We start from the raw sequence: 22,718 nt of genomic DNA, 5'->3' as shown, positions 1-22,718 counted from the left end.
TTGAAGACACGACGAAGGCAGTCTTGTTCATCACATTCCATTGTCTGTTGGCTATTGTTCAGCAATGTTGGTGGGAACCAGTTGTTCGTTTCGGCCATCTGGTTTGGCAAAATGGATATCGATGCAAAGTACTGACACAAATGGTTTCTGACTTTGGGGAACCATATGCCGACTTGATTTTTGGGGGGAGGGAGTCAACTCACAGCTGACTTATGGCGACCCTGTAGGGTTTTCAAGGCAAGCGACCTTCAGAGGTGGCTTGCCATTGCCTGATTCCATGTCACTCCCCTGGTATTCCTCGGAGGTCTCCCATCCATCTATAGAGGATGGTGCCGAGTTGTTTTCTGGTTTTGTTTGTTTGTTTTCTGTTGCCCCAGAAAGTCAGATCAGAACCAATGGGTTGAAATTAAATCAAAAGAGTTTCCAGCTAAACATTAGGAAGAACCTTCTAACAGTTAGAGCAGTTCCTCGGTGAAACAGGCTTCCTCGGGAGGTGGTAAGCGCTCCTTCCCTGGAGGTTTTAAGTAGAGGCTGGATGGCCATCCCATCTGTCAGCAATGCTGATTCTATGACCTTAGGCAGATCATGAGAGGGAGAGCAGGAAGGGTTGCGCCAGTGTTTGGCTCTCATGGCCCTTTCTTGCATGCTCAGGGTAGTGTCGATCGCCACTTTGGGACCAGGAAACAATTTTACTCCAGGCCAGATTGGCCAGGGAACTTGGAGGGGTTTTTTTGTTTGTTTTTTGCCATCTTCTGGGCTTGGCGTAGGGGTCACTGTGTGTGTGTGGGGGGGAGTTAGTTGTGAGTTTCCTGCATTGTGCAGGGGGTTGGACTAAATGACCCTAGAGGTCCCTTCCGACTCTATGATTCTATGACTCAATGGCTTGTTAGAGTCGAGGCTGAGAGCGTGTGACTGGCCCAAGGTCACCCAGCAAGTTTCAATGACAGAGTGGGGATTTGAACTTGGGTTTCTCAGATCCTAGTCTGACACTTTAACCACTACATCACACTGGATACCCACTTAAATTTCAGGAGGGGTGGGAGAGAAAGCAGGTCCAGCGATTGACTTATTGATTTATTTACTTAATTTATACTGTCTTTCTCCCAAGCACCTTACATCGATCTCCTGGCCTCCATTTTATCTTCACAACAACCCTACGAGGTAGGCTAGGCTGAGAGAATGTAACTGGCCCAAGGTCAGTCAGAAAGCTTCCATGGCAGAGCAGGGATTCAAACCTGGTTCTCCCAGATCCTAGTCTGATACGCTAACCACTACACAACACAGCAAGTTCAAAGGCCCATCTCTGAATCATGTATACAGAGATGTCGGAGTTGGGTAATCACGTACATGTTGAATCCCTCCTGATGTCCATCAGTTCATGACCTGCTTTGGGTACTGAGCCTTTGTTTTACCGTTCCGTATGGTGGAGGGGGTCAAGATATTTTGTTTAAACTAATTTGTCTTGCAAGCTTATTTCTTGGTTTATGTGAGGAAACAGAAAAGGGCGCAAAAGCAAAGATTCACAGGGGGGTTTCCCTCATGAATTAAAAAATGAGGATTTGGGTGTTGAAATTTGGTAGTATTCTTCATATATGGGATGGCTCTCCATATGCCCTGTGTTACTCAACTGAAGCTGTGGCAATCATTTTATGGCTGGCTCTGCCTCCTAAGGCAGCCATTTTGTGGCCGCCATTTTGTCGCTGCCGTGTCTGCATTCCCAGCGTACCCACAGGCTCTAAAAGGTTGGGGACCCCTGATCTAGTGGGTATAAATCCCACAATGAAGCTGTACTTCAGTGATATTTGTATGAGTTAGCACCACTCAGAACTCCTGCTCTCAGGAAAATATTTCCCACCTGTTTGAGAACAGGAAACCATTTAGAGTATTAGTAGAAAAGGGCAAGAGTCCAGTAGCACCTTAAAGACTAACAAAAATATTTTCTGGTAGGGTATGAGCTTTCGTGAGCCACAGCTCACTTCTTCAGATGTAGAAGTTTAGAGTATTGGCAGATTGTTAAAGTGAACCAGTAATGATTGAAAGCCTAAACTTGCATTTTGTCCCAAAACTGGGGTTTTTTGGGGGGTCTTTTTTGTATTTCTCTGTGCAACACTAATCTTAAAAAGCAATCGATGAATCATCCGTAGGAACATCAAGCCTTTCTTCCATTTAATTGCTCAGAACGGGGTAATATCAAGTGTTTGTCTGAATCTAGCGCTGAATCTAGTGTCCGGGTCTAGTGTCTGGGTCTAGTGTCTGGGTCTAGTGTCTGGGTCTAGTGCTGAAAATAGCATTTTCCAAAGGAATGTTTCCCTGGAGACATGATGTTTCCCTGGGGACATGATGAGAATAATTGTCTCCCTGCCCAGTACTGGATCCCTGATTGGCTTTAACTGTTCATGTGCTATATTGTGCCACTGTTCAGTGTAGCTTCCATTCTAACACAGCCCTTTATTTTCTCCCGTATGGTGTCTATTTCCTTCTTAGATTAGTCAGTTGGGGGGATCACATGGCCTGTGATCACATAGCCAACCAGACTTCGTTTTGTGATGACATCACTGTTGAAAGACGGACAGACAGACAGACAGACAGACAGAGAGAGAGAGAGACTGGATAGTATAAATTAAGAGTGAGATTTTCACAAGTATTGCTGAAAAGCAATTGAAATAAGGTGGAATTTCCACTGAGTGCTTTTGGTTCTGCCCTACTTTTATGCTTCCATGGTTGGAAATTAAGAATCCAATAACAGCTCAATACACTGGGATAAAGTGGGTATCCAGCCATTGATTGGTGCCTCACTTACAGGCCCAATAGTTTACTGTACGATTTTGCTGCAGTTGGCACCTCTCTCCGGCCGGTGAAGCAAAAGCACGACTTAAACTCCTTACGAAATCTTAAACCCAGATAACTCATAATCAATTTGAACCTTTGATCTGGATTAATGCGAAAACGCATGGTCGCTTTAGCCTCCATTATTCCCTGTTTCAGCCAGGATTCAGCCAGGATCGAACGCATGTTTGGAGAAAACGCATGCGTTCGATCCTGGCTGAATCCTGGCTGAAACAGGGAATAAAAAAGGCTAAAGCGACCGTGCGTTTTCACCCTCAGTCTGCAATCCAGGTGCTAACTGTGTTTGGGGAAAGCGTCAAGGCCTGTCCACCCCCTTTTTCTGGCTCATCTTCTTAATTCATCCCTAACACCCTGATTAGCTTGAGCAGCCCTTCTTTCCATGGCAGGCAGGCTCCGGGTACCCTGTGGCTGCTCAGGAATCAAGCCTCCACCACCACCTCAGCTAAGGTTGCCAACTGATCGACAGACCACAGATTTACAACGGATCGAAAGACCAGAGATCAATTCCTCTGGAGGAAATAGGCTGCTTTGGAGGGTGGGCTCTACGGCATCGTATCCTGCTGAGGTCCCTCCCCTCCCCAAACCCCGCCCACACCAGGCTCCACCCCCAAATCTCCAGGAATTTCCTAACCTACAGTTGGCAGCCCTAAGGAAGACTGAGCCCTTTCCGAAGCAAGATGGGAAGGGCTGTCACATAGAGGATGGTGCCAAGTTGTTTTCTGTTGCCCCAGAAGGTTGGACCAGAACCAACAGGTTGAAATTAAATCAAAAGAGTTTCCGTCTAGACATTAGGAAGAATTTTCTAACGGTTAGAGCGGTTCCTCAGTGGAACAGGCTTCCTTGGGAGGTGGTAAGCTCTCCTTCCCTGGAGGTTTTTAAGAAGAGGCTAGATGGCCATCTGTCAGCAATGCTGATTCTATGACCTTAAGCAGATGATGAGAGGGAGGGCATCTTGGCCATCTTCTGGGCATGGAGAAGGGGTCACTGTGTGTGTGTGGGGGGTAGTTAGTTGTGAATTTCCTGCATTGTGCAGGGGGTTGGACTAGATGACCCTGGTGATCCCTTCCAACTCTATGATTCTATGGGAAGAGTTGCCCGTCTCTAATCTTCAATAGTTTGCGTGGCAGCCAAATCTACCATGCACACATTTATATTTTACAGTCCTGGTTTGGTTGCACCATTTCTGTTCTAAGTCATCCCCCCACCCTTTCCGCAGGCCTCAATTAACACTTAATGTTCACTTGTGACAACCTCTGAAAAACACTGCGCAGATGTGTGTGGGGATAATTGCTTTGCTATGCTTTCATTCTGTCTTTGAGTACGGCGAAGGGGATATGAGTGGGCTCTCTCCTCCTACCTTCTTCCTTCATTCAGATGTCTCTTCAGAAGCGGCTTCACATGTTGAGCCTGTGTTTAATGCAAACTTGAGAGCTCAGTCATAGTTGTGAAAGTTATACAAACGATTGTGAGTCATAAATGTGGGTCTGTAGATCAGACAGTAATAGACTCTGTGCTGGATTGGGTCCTTGCAGTGAAGAAGCGGCCCCAGAAAGGGGAGAGGTAGGGTTGCCAACTCTGGGTTGGCAAATTCCTGGAGATGTAGGGGTGGAGGGGAGAATTGGAGGAGGGATTTCACCTAGAATCTGTGGTGTACCATAGAGTAGGGTTGCTAGGTACCCCCTGAAAACTGGAGGGGGAGGGATGGTGGAGACTTACTAGGGTTGTCAGGCCCCTCTTCGCCACCAACGGGAGGTTTTTGGGGCGGAGCCTGAGGAGGGCAGGGTTTGGGGAGGGGAGGGACTTCAATGCCACAGAGTCCAATTGCCAAAGTGGCCATTTTCTCCAGGGGAACTGATCTCTATCGGCTGGAGATGAGTTGTAATAGCAAATCTCCAGGTAGTACCAGGAGGTTGGCAACCCTAAATATTACTGGGCCCAACTTCAGGCCTTGATGTCTTATATGTTTAATACAGCAGTTCGAACCATAGTACAATAGAATTGCCCAGGAAGACACCTTTATAAGGGAATAGAATTGTAGTCTGCTGCAGTGATTACTATAGGTATCACTTTGTTTTTACTGCATTGTTCTATAGAGGCCATCTAGTCCAACCCCCGGCTCAATGCAGGATCAGCCTAGAGCAGTGATGGCGAACCTTTTAGAGACCGAGTGCCCAAACTGCAACCAAAACCCCACTTATTTATCGCCGAGTGCCAATGCGGCAATGTAACCTGAATACCACCCCCAGAGGGGGCCCAGAGGGAGAGGCTAGGGTTGCCAAGTTCCTCTTCGCCATGAGTGGGAGGTTTTTGGGGTGGCGCCTGAGGAGGGCGGGGTTTGGGGAAGGACTTCAGTGCCATAGAGTCCAATTGCCAAAGTGGCAATTTTTTCCAGGGGAACTGATCTCTATTGGTTGGAGATCACCTGTAATAGCAGATCTCCAGCTAGTACCTGGAGATTGGCAACTAGTTCCTTAGTGTTTTCTCTCTACATATCAAGACAAATGGAAAGGTGTTTGGAGGATAGCTTGTGGGCACTTCAAAGGTGGAATAGGACTGCACGCCCCTCCGCCCGCACAGACCCAGAGGGTGCCGGAGAAGCCGCTGGAGGGAAAGAAGGAAGGAAGGAAGGAAAGAAGGGAAGGGAGGGGGAAAGGGAAGGAAGGGAGGGAGAGAAAGAAAGAAAAAGAGAGAGAAAGGGAGAAAGAAATGGAGCAAGGGAGAGAAAGAAAAGGACAGAGGGAGACAGAAAAAGAAAGGCCATTTATACATGGGAGGTTTTGCCTTGGATTTGCCACTCGGTAGGGCGCGGTGGCAGGCTTGTGAGAGGCGAGCAGGGTGGGGCAGAGGGCGCCTCCTTCACACCCACCGACCAGCCATGCCCCTCCGCCCGCACAGGCCCAGAGGGCGCCGGAGAAGCCGCCGGCCATGCCGAGTGTGAGCGCTCAGCTTCTGTTCCCCGCTCTCCCACCCGCCTGGCTGGCCGCGCACGCTCCAGCGGCGGCAATGGCGGCAGCTTCTGTGGGAGAGTCCGGGGGCCACTGCCAATGATGTCGGAGGTTCCCCACCCCTGGGCTACAGCCTCCCCCATCCGGGGTGGGGCAGAGCCGGAAAGGCCAGAGGCTTGGAGGAACCGTGCGTGCCGGCAGAAAGGGCTACGCGTGCCGGAAGTGGCACCCGTGCCATAGGTTCGCCAACACGGGCCTAGAGTATCCCTGACAAATGTTTGTCCAGAGCTGCTTGAAGACTACCAGTGAGGGGACGCTCACCACCTCCATAGGCAGCCCATTCCACTACTGAACTACTCTTAATGTAAAAAAAAAATCCTAATTGCAGCCGGTACCTTTCCGCCTATAATTTATACCCATTATTGTGATTCCTATCCTCTGCTGCAGACAGGAACAGCTCCTTGCTTTCCTCTAAGGACAGCCTTTCAAATGCTTAAAGAGAGCAATCAACCTCCTCTTTTCCCAAGTCCCTCGGCCTTTCCTCGTAGGGCTTGGTCTCCAGGCCCCAGATCATCCTCGTCGCTCTCCTCTGTACCTGCTCCATTATGGCTCCATCCTTTTTGATGATACAGATGAGGCCTGACCAATGTGATATACAGCAGGACGATGACATCTTGCGATTTGGGTGTTATGCCTCTGTTGATACACAGAGCCTTTTTTTTTTTTGCTGCTGCATAACAATAGCTCCTCATATTTAGCTTACAGTCCATCCACACTATCTTGTTCACACACACTGCTATCAGAAGTGTATGCTCCATCCAGTATGTGTGCTTCCCATTTTTTTACCCAGTTGTAGAACTCCGCGCTTATCCTTGTTGAATTGTATCTTGTTCACATAAGCCCACTTTTTTAGTGTATTCAGATCTCATTGGATTCTGTCTGTATCTTCTGGGGTGTTCGCTGCTCCTCCCAATTTGGTGTCATCTGCAAGTTTAATGAGTACTCCCTCCACACCTTCATCCAGATCATTTATAAAAATATTGAAAAGTATTGGGCCCAGAACCGAACCCTGTAGCACCCAACTAGACACCTCCCTCCATTCAGATGAAATGCCATTGAGCACTACTCTTTGCGTGCGGTTCTGCAACCAGTTCTCTGTCCACCTAACTATCCTAGAGTCCAGTCGGTTTTTATATGCTGACTTTCTCTACCAGTTAAGGGAGACTCAAACCGGCTTACAATCACCTTCCCTTCCCCTCCCCACAACAGACCCCCTGTGAGGTAGGTGGGGCTGAGAGAGCTCTAACAGAGCTGTGACTTGCCCAAGGTCACCCAGCTGGCTTCGTGTGTAGGAGTGGGGAAACAAACCCAGTTCACCAGATTAGCCTCCGCCGCTCATGTGGAGGAGCGGGGAATCAAACCCGGTTCTCCAGATCAGACTCCACCTCTCCAAACCACCGCTCTTAACTACTACACCATGCTGGCTCCCATCAGAACATAATGGGGAACCCTGTCAAAAGCTTTACTGAAATCCAGGTAATCAGTATTGAGTAAAGGATAGCTACTTGCTAGTATAGAAGCACTCCCTTGCATGTGAGATCTTCAGGCGCGGGAGTGGATGGTTCATGCCAATGAGTCTCCCCTCCCCACTTTTCACTCAAGAATGTCAAAACATTGATAGCTATTTTCAAGGGCTTGGCTTTCAAATATCGACGATTAAACTGCTGCTCTTCTGTCTTCCAAATGCTGGAAGCGTGCTAGGCATCGATGCTGTAACGCGATTTAAGCATTCCAGTGTTGTTGCGCATTAATCAGTTGGATTGCTCTACATAATACATCAGCTTCATGGCCGTAACAAATCATCGAAGGCTGATGAAGAACAAACAAATTAGTGCCTGCACATTGTGCATGTGTCACCTTAATGGATTTCTGTCAGCAGTGATCATGTTGCTGGTAATTTTTAGACTATTGCACAGGAATATTTTCTGCCTCAAACTAAATCTTTTAGGCACAGGCCGTGTCTTTTTAAATTATTAGAAATAACCGAAAAACCGGCAATTAATGTTCCTTTAAGATTTAAAGAATCTTTCTTTCTTGAGTGCTGGGATTCTCAGACTTCTTTCATATTAGTTTTATTTGCACCCACAAAATCCAGAATTTGTCCCTTTCCATGGGTATCTGGGCCTGACCTGGATAGTCCAGGCTTGCCTGGTCTCATCAGATCTCAGACAGGGGCAGAACTGGGACGGGGGGGGGGGGGGCAAGGGGGATGCCTGTCCCAGGCAGCATGCGGAGGGCGGGGGGCGGCAGAAGATTAGATAAAGAAAAATAGATATATATTATACGGGGGGGGGTCAATTTGTACTTTTGCCCCTTCAAAAAATGTAGATCCTATTCTCAGTTGCTAAGCAGGATTGGCCCTGGTTAGTTCTTGGATGGGAGACCGCCAAGGAAGTCCAGGGTTGCTACGCAGAGGCAGCCAATGGCGAACCAGCTCTATTCCTCTCTTGCCTTGAAAACCCTATGGTTGCCATAAGTCGGCTGCAATTTGACAGCATTGTCCACCACCATGTGTATCTAAGAGTTAGTAGGTACTTTGTCCCGACATCTATGGAGCTGAGATACAGAGATGAGGCTCTGGCTTTTTGCATTTAGCCGACACATGGGACCTGGGGATATGTGTGGCAGTTCTTCCACTACAACCAACAGATGCACATTTGGGATGTTCAGACACATACAAGTTTTGCTCACATTCCGTTCGCCAGTCATGAACAAGGAGTGAATTTTTCGTCACTTGTTCAACTGTTGGCAAACAGTTTGAACATGTATATCAGGCGACCTTTCACGTATTCAAACAGTACAGTACAGTGCCGGTAACAGTTTTTTTGCCTATGTGCATTCTCACCCAGAGCAATGACCATTCTAGTTTCCCCCTCTGCCCCACAAGCCTGTTTCTGCTGCATACCCCTCAGCAGCCTGCCAGGTAAATAAACATCAAATCCATCAGTCAGCTACTGATTATCGATACACGCTTTTGTTTAAGTCTTAGACTCTGTTTATGTCCATGTTATAACCGCAGCCTGTTAGCCCAGCCTAGCCCAATCTCATCAGAACTTGGAAGTTAAGCAGGGTCAACCCCGATTAGTATTTTGACGAGAGACCACTAAGGAAGACTAGGGTTGCTATGCAGAGGAAGGCAATGGCAAACGACCTCTGCTCATCTCTTGCCTTGAAAACTGCATGGTCCTGGAGACACCATGAGCTGGTTACAACACTCAGTTATCATTATCAAGCCTATGTCATGGGTGCATGAAGGAGATGTAGGTCGCTCCACCCATTTTATAAGAACATAACGTAAGAACATAAGAAAAGCCCTGCTGGATCAGATCAAGGCCCATCAAGTCCAGCAGTCTGTTCACACAGTGGCCAACCAGGTGCCTCTAGGAAGCCCACAAACAAGACGACTGCAGCAGCATTATCCTGCCTGTGTTCCATGGCATCTAATATAATAGGCATGCTCCTCTGATCCTGAAGAGAATAGCTATGCATCATGACTAGTATCCATTTTGACTAGTAGCCATGGATAGCCCTCTCCTCCATGAACACGTCCACTCCCCTCCTAAAGCCTTCCAAGTTTGCAACCATCATCACATCCTTGGGCAGGGAGTTCCACAATGTAACTATACGTTGTGTGAAGAAATACCTCCTTTTATCAGTTTTGTATTGGTCACCCTCCAGCTTCAATAGATGATGCCATGTTCTGGTATTATGAGAGAGGGAGAAAAACCTCTCCCTGTCCACTCTCTCCAAACCATGCATCATTTTATAGACTTCTATTATTTTTGGTTACCTGACCCAAGTATCCAGAGCCTGGGGTAGAACTGATTTCACCTACTGTGCAGATGCCAAAGTGCCAGCAATGCAAGAAAACCAAACTTCACCAACCAAGCAAAGCTATTTGATAGCTGTTCTACTTGGGTGGCAATGAGCCAAGCAGGTTCAAGGCTCAGCATGTGAATGATTGTGACTGTCAAACATGGCAAATTCAACTGCCGATCTTGTTTTCGGAGAAGTTCGCAGCATCCCTGGTGAATGGATGAGCTGCCTGATTGAAGGTCATGTGTGCGCACATTGTGGAGCGTGCATGTCAGATGGAACTAATCGGGTGTGCCAAATGTTTATCTGTAACTCAGCCAGATGGTTCCCAATGTGGCAGCCTTCGGTGTGGGCACCTCTTAGAGTTTGCCTAGTGCTACTGTCCTGGCTTCGAGGCCCTTCCTTCTGACACTGTTTTTATTGCCGTGTCACAGCACTGTGGCATTTTCAGTGAGTGTTCCACCAACAAGATGTAAGAGTGTTGGACTAGGATTGGACAGACCTGGGTTCTAATCTCCATTCAGCCATGAACTGCGTGGGGTGACCTCGAGCCGGTCACTCTGTCTCTCTGTCTTAACCTACCGTAGGTGGTTTTTGTCGGGACAAAACGGAAGAGGGAAGAATTTCCATGTATGTTCCCGGAGCACCATAAAGGATTGGTGGTGTAAAAACGTAATAGTCAGGCATTAAGATCTTTTTCCTGGGTGGTTATACCCAACAGAGACTGGTTTGGTGTCTTGGTTGATGACCTCTGCCAAGGAGGAGGAGAGGAAGAAGAAGAGGAAGAACAAGAACAAGAAGAACAACAAGAAGAAAGTTGGTGTTTACTTGTCGACTTTCTCTACCACTTAAGGAAGAATCAAACCGGCTTACAATCGTCTTCCCTTCCTCTCCCCACAATAGACACTCTGTGAGGTAGGTGGGGCTGAGAGAGCTCTAAGAGAACTATGACTAGCCCAAGGTCACCCAGCTGGCTTCATGTGTAGGAGTGGAAAAACCAACCCTGTTCACCAGACTAGCCTCCGCCACTCATGTGGAGGAGTGGGGAATCAAACCCGGTTCTCCAGATTAGAGTCCACCTCTCCTAACCACTGCTCTTAACCACTACACCATACTGGTTCTCAACTAGATGGGGAATGTGGTCCTGCTAGATCTGCTGGATCTCTTAGTGGCCTGCGATACTATCGACTATAGTATCCTACCGAGTCGCCTCTCAGGACTGGGACCACGGGGCACTGTGTTATGGTGGTTCAAGTCCTATCCGGGTGGCAATCTCCAAAGGTGGTGCTGGGGGATTCCTGCTGTGCTCCATGGCCATTGACTGTGAGGTGCTGCCGAGTTCTATCTTATCCCTCATGCTATTTAATATCTATATGAAGCCGCTGGGAGAAGTCATCTAGAGATTTGGGTTGTGGTGTCACCAATACGCAGATGACACCCAGCTCGACCTTTCTTTCCCACCTAATTCCAAGGATGCTGCTGATGTTCTGAACTGGTGATTGGAGTTTCTGATGATTCTTAGAGTGGCATTATGTCACTTCTGGGTGTCCATCGGCCACTGGCGCCTCATATGCCAATGAGAGAACAATTTGGGGAAATGGGGAAATTGCATGCTGGCATCGCTCCAGCTGGCTGCTTCACTTCTAGTGAAAACCAGAAGTGACATCATGAGATTGGGGGCATCTCTCTCGCATTTGCCAAAAACTCTGTGGTTTGACCAAAGAGTTTTGGCAAATCCTAGAGCATCCCCCCCCCCATGTCATGATGTCACTTCTGGTTTTTGATGGAAGTCATACCCTGCTTTAGTGTGATGCTGCCGTCCCTCCACCCCCCAATCCTCTGTGGGGTTGCCATGAACATAAGAACGGCCCTGCTGTATCAGACCAAGATCCATCAAGTTCAGCAGTCTGTTCACACAGTGGCCAACCAGGTGCCTCCAGGAAGCCCACAAACAAGACAACTGCAGCAGCATTGTCCTGTTTGTGTTCCAAAGCACCTAATATAATAGGCATGCTCCTCTGATCCTGGAGAGATCCCGGCACCCCTATTCCCCATACTTTCTTCTTGAGATGTTTTAACTGGAGATTCCAATACTGGGCTACCATCCCTCCCCAGAATAGCCAACATTGAGTATTTTGTTAACATGCAAGAACATTTTCAAATGTTATGGCAATTTTCCCGTTTGCAAAACCTATGCTGATATTTGTCCTTGACAAAACCTGTAGCTCTAAATTTAACTCTTCTGCCCTTCGCACCAATTTATAAAGGTTATGCTGACAGTTCTTTTAATTTCCTCTCTTTCCCCTGGATAGGTTTTAAAAGATTGATGTGGCATTAGCATTAGAAAGAAAAGTAATTGAGGGAATTCACCAGCCTTGCCAATTCCTCTTAGGAAAACAAGGTTTAACAATTTTTAGTTGTGACTGCATGTTCATCTGTCTCGTTAAGTATGTATGTAGGTGACTTAATACTTGGATACCTAGAAAACCAGGTTTTGAGGAACAGAGATCACAATAGAATTGTGATAGTTCCCTGGTGTATGCTTGTAAGATGGTGTAGCAATACTGCTGAATTCTGGGAGTTATCAGTGCCAAATGGGAGACCAGTGGGAAATGTTAGATTTTAATGCAATAAATAAAGAAGGTAATGAAATAGAGAAAAGGGTACTCAAGGAAATATGCACTGAAGGGAGGGAGAAAGAGAGAGAGAATGAGAGAGAGAGAATCAGATTATTGGCTGACTCAGACACTTTAACAAGAAGTTCCTTGTTAATGGGAGAGCCATTGTGGTGTAGTGGTTAAGAGTGGTGGCTTGGAGCGGTGGGGTGTAATCTGGAGAACCGGGTTTGATCCCCACTCCTCCACATGAGCGGCGGAGGCTGATCTAGTGAACCGGGTTGGTTTCCCCACTCCTACACATGAAACCAGCTGGGTGACCTTGGGCCAGTCACAGTTCTCTCAGAGCTCTCTCAGCCCCACCTACCTCACAGGGTGTCTGTTGTAGGGAGAGGAAGGGAAGGTGATTGCAAGCCGGTTTGATTCAGCTAGAACATACCCAAAAGCACATAATACAAGTAACTGGAAGTTGGCAACCCTCCTTGAATGGATAGTTTAGGTCTCTTAAACATTGCCATTCTCTGAGTCTTCTGAGTATGTACAGTTTGGGGACATGTTTTGGGTCGATTAATTTAACACTAAATATCTCTACTCCAGCAGCGATATGCAGGAAGGCACTCGACAGGGCAGAAATCTTTGGAGAATTGGGATTTGAGGTACATGACACATTTGTTCTCAATCTGCGGTGGCTTTTCTTTGACATTTACTACGTCCTTCGGTGGATCATATACCAGCTTAGTGCTCTGGCACACATATGAATCACTGCTAATTTCAAGCTGCTACCAAGAAATGTCAGGAAAGAGAGAAATCTGGATGGTAATTGTAGCTTTCTTTTTGGCAGTGCGGTTGCCTTCGGCCTCATGCAAATGGAGATGTCTGTTTCCCTCAAGATACGAATGTATCATTTTCGCCGGCTAATGTCACAGCTTTATGGATTTGTTGAAAAATTTGCTAAGCAAAAAGAGGAAAACCCCAAACATTTAAACATACAAATCAGAAAAGCAGGCTGAGCCAAGAGTCGTACATTCTATGAAGATGGAGAGCGTTGAGCTTTCAGTGACTTTACCTAAAAAGATTTTGAGAGCCAGCGTGGTGTATTGGTTAAGAGCAGCAGACTCTAATCTGGTGAACCGAGTTGGTTTCCCCACTCCTCCACACGAAGCCTGCTGGGTGACCTTGGGCTAGTCACAGATCCCTCCGAACTCTCTCAGCCCCACCTACCTCACAAGATGCTTTTTGTGTGTGGGTGGGTGGGGGGAAGGAAGGTGATGATAAGCAGCTTTGAGACTCCTTTTGGTAGAGAAAAGTGGGGTATAAAAACCTCCTCCTCCTCCTCTTCTTCTTGATCAGCAATAGCTGATGAAGCCATATGCGAAACGTGATTATGATCTAGATGACACGTTCTGTACTCTTCCCATCGTGGCTTTGCTTGATCTCCAGCGAGTTGATTATATCAAGTAAAAAAAAATGAAAAACTTTACAATGAATCATTTCTACAATATATTTGACCTACCTGTGACTGGTTTGATAATAGTCTTGATTAGTTCTATCAAGCCTCCCTCATGCTGGACTTGATATTGTTGTATTTATTTAACAATTAATACTTACCTGTATCTTGTACTTAATATTTGTATATATTTTATATCACCTTTTGCACTCCTATCACGTATATAAACTTTGCATTTTTCTAAAAATTGTATTTTGTGCTGTTTGGGTTACTCCAACCTCCAGATGGTGGCTAGAGATCTCCTGCTATTACAACTGGTCTCCAGCCAACAGAGATCAGTTTCCCTGGGGAAAATGGCTGCTTTGGAAGATGGACTCTGTGGCATTACACACTGCTGAGATCCCTCCTCTCCCCAAACCCCACATTCCTCAGGCTCCACCCCCAAAATCTCCAGGTATTTCCCAGCTCGTAGCTGGCAATCTCCAGGTAGTAGCTGGAGATCTCCTGCTGTTACAACTGATCTCCAGCCAATAGAGATCTGTTCCCCTGGAGAAAATGGTCGCTTTGGCAATTGGACTCTATGGCATTGAAGTTGCTCCCCTCTCCAAACCCCGCCCTCCTCAGGCTCTGCCCCCAAAGTATTTCCCAGCCGGGAGCTGGCAACCCTATCTATTGTTCCGATTTTGGACAGTGAAAGAGGTCCTCCGTCCTTTCCAAGTTACCGTTCAAAGCTCTGGTTTTGTTTTGTTAAGCAGTGGCAAATTTGTTCATGTCTGTGCCATTCATATTTGTTACTGATAAATATTGGTAGATAGACTTGTGGACTGTTCTAGCATTTTATGTCTTCCCCCCTGCCATGAGTCTTTCTTTACCCCTTCCCAATAAGCATAAAAGCCAAGAGCTGTTTCTCTCCCACTTTTAAAAAGCTGCCTGCTCCAGTTTTTGTCCCAGCGGTAGGATTCCAATCTGTCGCTGCAACCGTCAGCTGTCTTATCTGCAGGGTAGTAAAAAATCCCAGCTGGAAGCATTTGCTTCCTATTAAATCGGAGGGAGGAGTAGAACTGCCCCAAGGAAGAGGGCTTGAGTCAGGTTACAGGGGTGGCGTGCAAGATGTTGGGCTGGAAGCAAAAAATGCCAGAACGTGGATGAGAATTGAGGGCGGAAGAAAATGAGAGAGGGAGGTGGTAGCATGCTGATAGCTGTAGTTTATCTCGGTGTTGGTATTTTAGAGGTTTGTCCCTTTAGCGAGTCTGTAGTCTGTTGCTGGGTGTACTAGACCCCTCCATACTGAAAGGAAAAGCAGACTAGGGAAAAAAAAGATGGAGGAGAAAATAGGGTGGGGTTTAGGGTTGCCAACCTCTAGGTACTAGCTGGAGATCTCCTGCTATTACAACTGATCTCCAGCCAATAGAGATCAGTTCACGTGGAGGAAATGGCTGCTTTGGCAATTGGACTCTGTGGCACTGAATTCCATTCCGTCTCCAAACCCCACCCTCCTCAGGCTCTGCCCCAAAAACCTCCCGCCAGTGGCGAAGAGGGACCTGGCAACCCTAGTGGGGCTGTTAGAAAAAAATAATAAAACCTTGAGTCAAGGATCCTGAGTTGTGTACTGGCTTGCATCAAGCTATAAGAGTGGAATATGTAAATAAATAAAATGTAAAGGAAGCAACTAAATGATTGTTGGGTGTGGATTAGGATTGCCAACTCCAACTGGGAAATGCCTGGATATTTTGGTGTGATGCCTTTGAAGAGAGGAATTTAGGGAGGGATTTTGCATAGAATCTGTGGTATTCCTAGGGTTGTCAGGCCTCCCACCATGCTAGCAAACCCTCCTTTTCATCCCCATTTCAAGTAGTGCTGAGATAATTAAAAAAAAAAAAACTTGGAGTGACGTTGGGTAGATCTAGGAATTGCCGGAAACTCTGTGGTTTTGTTATAGAGTTTCATGCTATTCCTAGAGCTACCTGACATCATTTCTGGATTTCCCTAGAAGTGACATCATGGCATACATAACACCACATCCCCAAATCCCCACCCACCCCAAGGTCCCACCGGTTGCCAGTTATACCAGAGTTTGCCCTCTGAAGCTGCCATTTTCTCTGGGGGATTGATTGCTGTAGTCTGGAGATCATTTGTAATTCTGGGAGAACTCCTGGCCCCACCTGGAGTTTAGCAACCCTAGGGTGGATGAAGGAAATGTTGGTTCTCGGTCCTACACATTGTTCTTTAGGAACATTCTGATTTGTATTTTCCTCGTAAGTCTGCCACCCTCATCTTTGGTGCTGAATGTCTATAACTTTCCGTTTGGGTACAACGTTATTGTATTCAGTTTTTAGAAAGTGAAAATTGCCATCATTATATTCTGAATTATGGTATATTTTATTTTTCAAAGTCTTCAGAGTTTGAGCTGTGCCTGATTGCTAAGTGTACTTCAGGACAAAACACTTCTGGCCTACTTACAGTGCATTCCTAAGGAGAGTTACTCCAGTTTAAGCCCATTGAAATGAATTGGCTTAGACTGGAGTAACTCTCCTTAGGAATGCACTGTGAGTCTGACTACTATAAAGTGGACTTTAATTCTCTCCCATGTATATAATGAAAATGTATTATATTTTCCCCCATGTATTTCTTCTTGGGTGATTGCTAATGCATTTTTTTTTAAATTGTATATGCAGTCATGAGCCATGTGTTGACTTGCATTGATTATCAAGTATTATTCAACGTATTTTCTTTTTCTTCTTCCAGGCCAGCCCTGCTCCTATAATCGTCAACACAGATACATTGGACACTATCCCCTACGTAAGTTGAAGCACTTTAATTATATCTGGATTTTTTTTACATGTTTCTTTTATTTATTTTATTTTATTTTTGAGAAAAACACAAATACAAAATTAATACTGCATATCTGCAACAAGATCCTCATTAAATATCTAACGGAGCAGAACTTATACATTCTATATCATCTAACATTGATCTCAAAATCTATATTGATATCAGATCTGTTGTGTGTGTGTGTTAAGTGCCGTCAAGTCGTTTTCAACTCATGGTAACCCTATGAATCAGCGTCCTCCAAAACATCCTATCCTTAACAGCCTTGCTCAGATCTTGCAAATTGAAGGCCATGGCTTCCTTTATAGAGTCAATCCATCTCTTGTTGGGTCTTCCTCTTTTCCTGCTGCCTTCAACTTTTCCTAGCATGATTGTCTTTTCCAGTGACTCTTGTCTTCTCATAATATGTCCAAAGTTTGACAGCCTCAGTTTAGTCATTTTAGCTTCTAGGGGCAGTTCAGGCTTGATTTGATCAAAAACCCACTGATTTGGTTTTTGGGCGGTCCACAGTATCCGTAACACTCTCCTCCAGCACCACATTTCAAAAGAATCTACTTTCATCCTATCAGCTTTATTCATTGTCCAGCTCTCGCACCCATACATAGTAATAGGGAATACGATGGCATGAATTAACCTGATCTTGGTGGCCAGTGACACATCCTTACACTTAAGAATCTTTTCTAGCTCCTTCATGGCTGCCCTTCCCAGTCTCAATCGCCTTCTGCTTATCCTATTTAAGATTATATTATATCGATACACATGTCTTTTAGTGATGCATAGGGTTGCCAACTTCCAGGTACTAGCTGGATATCTCCCACTATTACAACTGATCTCTAGGTGACAGAGATCAGTTCCCCTGGAGAAAATGGCCACTTTGGCCATTGGACACTATGGCATTGAAGTCCCTCCCCTCCCCAAACCCCACCCTCCTCAGGCTTTGCCCCCCAAACCTCCTGCCGGTGGCGAAGAGGGACCTGGCAACCCTACCAGCCCTGCATAACTTCAGAGATCTGATGAGATTGGGGTTAGCCTGGGCTATCGGGGTCAGGGCAGCACATAAATACAAAGGATTAAATGTTTTGGGAGATATTCACCCTGATATCACTAGTTCTGTTGCAAGATTTTTGGCGGAGGTTATGTCGCTCAAACGTCAAAATAAAATAAGCATGTAAGCTGCAAGCTGAATGTTGAAACAAATTTTGTGATTTGAATGATTTCACTTCAATGAGGCTGGTTCAGGGGGAATATATTGTTATGGTATTAGTGATTGTTTTCTACTGTGTTTTAACCTTAAGTATATGTTGGGTATTATAAATTGATTATTTGGTGTTGTATCATGTATTATTGTTATGGTTAAGCTCGAGACCTTTGGTCAAAGGAGCTAGTAAATAAATGGAAATGGATGAAATGTTTATTGAAATGGGAAGGGCTGCGTCAGGCTCCGGCCGGGAAGGGCATACTGGAGGATCTGCTAAATTCAGCACCTTCCCTCTTTAATAAGATGGCTAGCCAGCCACTAATTGAGTTGTGCCGTTGCATATTATGAATTTGACCAAAACAAGTTTGTTCTGAATAGTAATGTATCTGTCCTTTCCTGCCCAGGTTTGTCTCCTTCCCTTCTGTTGCCAGAGTCCTATAAATCACTGCCAAGGTCGAGGCTGTTGCGGAATTTTATTACTTGGCAAATGGCTCAGGGATGAAGCACGGAGAATCATAGAATCATAGAGTTGGAAGGGGACCCACAGGCCATCTAGTCCACCCTGCTGCTTAATGCAGGATCAGCCTACAGCAGTGGTTCCCAAACTTTTCGGGTCACCGCCCCCTTGGTTCCACAAACTCAACCCCAGCGCCTCCTACCCTATAAAAAGCCTTATTTAAAATAGGGGTTTGCATGACGCATTAAAGAAGATAATAACAATAAAATGTCAAAACAGTAACAATTAATTGCACATCTATTCAAAATCAAATTAATTTTTTTTTGTTGAGATTTATTCAACAAAGCTGATGAACTTGATCCAGTGGTACCAGCTCTTCCAAGTCTGGGCGGAAATCTGATAGTTTCCACCAAATCTGCCAGCATGGTGCCATAGCTCGATCCATTGTAAATTAGAGAACAACACAGTTGAAGGGGCCCATCTCTAGCACCCCCCTGCTGCCCTCTTGACTCTTAGTGCCCCCCTAGGTAATCCCACCGCCCCCCAGGGGGTGGTACTGCCCACTTTGGGAACCACTATTGTAGAGCGTCCTTGACAAGTGTTTGTCCAGCAAAGACTGCCAGTGAGTTGGATCTCACCACCTCTCTAGGCAGCCCATTCCACTGCTGAACAACTCTTACTGTAAATAAAAATTTCCCTAATATCCAGCTGGTACCTTTCCGCCTGTAATTTAAAGCCGTTATTGTGGGTCCTATCCTCTGCTGCCAACGGGAACAGCTCCCTGCCCTCCTCTAAGGGACAGCCCTTCAAATACTTCAAGAGAGCAATCCTGTCCCCCCTCAGCCTCCTCTTCTCTAGACTGAACATTCCCACGTCCCTCAGCCTTTCCTGGTAGGGCTTGGTCTCCAGGCCCCTGATCATCCTCGTTGCTCTCCTCTGCACCTGCTCCATTCTGTCCACATCCTTTGTCAAGTGATTTGAAGAGGGCTTGTGCGCCAAGGGTGGAAAGAGAGCTCTGTTTTAACGGAGAACGGCAAAGGCCAAATCAACAATGCCGTTGTGCGTGGTCTGTGTAGTTGTTCTTGATTGCATTTTGAATGTACATAATTACAGCACACTCAATATTTATTTATTGACTTGGTATATTTTTATCCGGGAGGGAAGGCAGCATGGTATAGCCTGATCTTGTCAGATCTCAGAGGCTCAGCAGGGTCTGCCCTGGTTAGTTCTTGGATGGGAGACCACCAAGGAATACCAGGGTTGCTGTGCAGTAGAAGGCACCTCTGTTAGTCACTTGCCAGCATGGTGTAGTGGTTAAGAGCGGTGGTTTGGTGGACTCTGATCTGGAGTACCGGGTTTGATTCCCCACTCCTCCACATGAGCAGCAGAGGCTAATCTGGTGAACTGGATTTGTTTCCCCACTCCTACACACCAAGCCAGCTGGATGACCTTGGGCTAGTTACACTCTCTCAGCCCCACCTAGCTCACAGAGTGTCTGATGTAGGGAGGGGAAGGGAAGGTGATTGTAAGCCAGTTTTATTCTTCCTTAAGTGGTACAGAAAGTTGGCATATAAAAATCAACTCTTCTTCTTCTTCTTCTTGCTTTGAAAACCCCATAAGGAGTTGTCATAAATTGGCTGTGACTTAACAGCACCTTACACACATACATATTTTTATCCTGATATTTCTTCCCCAAAGTAGCTTAACCCGCACCAAAAAAATTTTTAAACCAATTTGCATAAAACACAGCACACCTGAACATATGAAGCTGCCTTACACTGAATCAGACCCTTGGTCCTTCAAAGTCAGTATTGTCTACTCAGACTGGCAGCAGCTCTCCAGGGTCTCAGACAGAGGTCTTTCATATCACCTGCTTGACTAGTCCCTTTAACTCGAGATGCCAGGGATTGAACCTGGGACCTTCTGCATGCTAAGCAGATGCTCTACCACTGAGCCATCCCCAGGCTCCACCCCCCAAAACCTCCCACCAGTGGCAAAGAGGGACCTGGAACCCCTATCCTTCATTCCAAAAAGTCCATAAGTATTTATTGAGAGCTATGGAAGGGCAAGAGGTTTCCTTCTGACTCATATGTTTCCTGGTCTGCCTGAGCATGTCAGCTGTGGGCAGTGAAAGTAAGATTGCAAACTACAAGTAGGAAAATTCCAGGAGGTTTGAAGGTGGAGCCAGGGGAGAGTAGGGTTTGGGGAGGGGAGGGACCTCAGTGGGGTATATCTTTACCAGTGTGGTGTAGTGGTTAAGAGTGGTGGAGTCTTATCTGGAGAATTGGGTTTGATTCCCCACTCCTCCACATGAAGCCTGCTGGGTGACCTTGGGCTAGTCACAGTTCTCTCAGAACTCTCTCAGTCATTGTCATACAATGGGTAAAAATCAGATGCCTCTTTTGGCTAGTACGTAGGTTTCAAAGAAGGAGGGCCAAAAATAAGCAACGTACCTGGGTACTCACAGTGCTATCCTATGCAGAATAAACCCTGGGAGCTCAGTGGACTTAGTCTGGAGTAACTCTGCAAAGAGTTACACTGGAAAGCTCTGATTGAAAGCCATTGCCGCAGCGGAAGGGCTTTCTGCTGAACTAAGTGGATACTAAATCAGAGTGGTAAATCTCTCAGTGAAATGTCACCAGCGCCTTTGGAAGGGTAGATGGTACTGGGTGTCTCTTTAGCCTGGGGAAAAGAAGATCAAGGCGGTACATGATGACAGTTTAAATATATCTCCGAAAGAGCAGGGAAGACTGTGGTTTATCCTTCCTATTTGGGGGCTGAATACAAAGGGCCAGAAACAGGAATGTATGACTGCTGGGACTTGGGTTGCCAACCTCCAGGTGGTGGCTGGAGATCTCCTGCTATTACAACTGATCTCCAAGTGACAGAGATCAGTTCCCCTGGAGAAAATGGTCACTTTGGCAATTGGACTCTATGGCATTGAAGTTCCTCCTCTCTCCAAACCCCGCTCTCCTCAGGCTCCACACCCAAAATCTCCAAGTATTTCCCAACCTGCAGCTCACAACTCTATCTGGAATGAATGCTGTTATGAAGCTTATTATCCCCCCAAGCTGGCGCCCTGAATTTCTATGAAAAATCTTTCCAGCCTTCAGTTCTCAGCTTGTTCTGGTAGTTCTGCTTTTAGCAAATATCCACTTAAAACATTATAGCCCCAGATGTTTTCTTACATGCATGTTTTGGACTGCATTATGGCTTTTTCCCTAAAAGGTTAGCAGTTGCAATGCAGCATGGTTTTGTAGTATTATGAACAGGTAAGGTTATTGCTATGGCGGGATGTGACAGCTATTTGAGTTTGTTGTCTACTGAACCGCATGTGCTTGGGACCCGATGACCATAACTTAATTTGTAGTTAAAAAAAAAACAAAAAACATATGCAGCCAATAAAATCCCGCCAAGTGGTAGATTATCTGTTTGGCATGCAGAAGGTCCTAGGTTCAATCCCTGGCAATTCCCATTAAAAGGGTCAGGTAATGTGAAAGCCCAGTGCCTGAGAACCTGGCGATCCACTGCCAGTCTGAGTAGACAAGACTGACCTTGATGGACCGATAGTCTGATTCAGTATAAAGCAAGAAGAAGAAGAGGGGAGGAGCTGTAGCTCAGTGGTAGAGCATCTGCTTGGCATGCAGAAGGTCCCAGGTTCAATCCCCGGCATCTCCAGTTAAAGGGACTAGGCAGGTAGGTGATGTGAAAGACCCCCGCCTGAAACCCTGGAGAGCTGCTGCCAGTCTGAGTAAACAATACTGACTTTGATGGACCAAGGCTCTGATTCGGTATAAGGCAGTTTCATGTGTTCATGTGAAGAAGAAGAAGAATTGGTTTTTATATGCCAACATTCTCTACCACTTAAGGAAGAATCAAACCAGCTTACAATCACCTGCCCTTCCCTACCACATACACCCTGTGAGGTAGGTGAGGTTGAGAGAGTTGTGACTGGCCCAAAGTCACCCAGCTGGCTTCATGTGTAGGAATGGGGAAACAAATCCAGTTCACCAGATTAGCCTCCACAGCTCATGTGCAGGAGTGGGGAATCGAACCCGGTTCTCCAGATCAGAGTCCACCACTCCAAACCACCGCTCTTAACCACTACACCATGCTGGCAAGCAGCTTCATGTGTTCATCTTACTCCCATTGTAGCTAAATCTCTGACATTTGAAACCATCCTTTCCCCTAAGACAAGGCAGTGGGAGCCAGGGGCTATTGTCTGACATGCTGCTGAAGAGCATGCACAGGGCAGTCCTAAGCGGAGTGACACTGTTCTAATTGTACTGAAGTCAATGGGTTCAGAGTGTTGTAACTCTGTTTAGGATAACACAGTTTACTTGATGCCATCTCGCCATGCTGCTCATGATCTGTAGGAAGGCGGGTTTTTTGCCATAAGGCAGATTGCAAGAAAGCTCTCAGATTAAGTCTCTCGTGCACTAGTTGCATTATTCATGTGAACAAATGATCGTTGCGGTTAAGACGTGACGATTTGATAAAATAC

General features: G+C 46.2%; 1 protein-coding gene across 10 annotated transcripts in view; it reads left to right on the top strand.

Moving 5' to 3' along the window:
- DLG2 (discs large MAGUK scaffold protein 2) overlaps positions 1 to 22,718 on the top strand; it is a 970,480-nt gene that overhangs the window by 621,618 nt on the left and 326,144 nt on the right. For all 10 annotated transcript variants that reach the window (XM_056858113.1, XM_056858109.1, XM_056858107.1 and 7 more), the window contains one exon: positions 16,476 to 16,529. In XM_056858113.1, coding sequence (XP_056714091.1) covers positions 16,476 to 16,529 — 54 coding nt within the window. The remainder of the gene's footprint in view (positions 1 to 16,475; positions 16,530 to 22,718) is intronic.

Source organism: Euleptes europaea, chromosome 12 (assembly GCF_029931775.1).
Source record: "Euleptes europaea isolate rEulEur1 chromosome 12, rEulEur1.hap1, whole genome shotgun sequence".
In the NCBI taxonomy this organism is placed as follows: domain Eukaryota; kingdom Metazoa; phylum Chordata; class Lepidosauria; order Squamata; family Sphaerodactylidae; genus Euleptes; species Euleptes europaea.
Note: the sequence above shows the minus strand (reverse complement) of the source record. Positions and strands in the feature narration are given on the sequence as shown.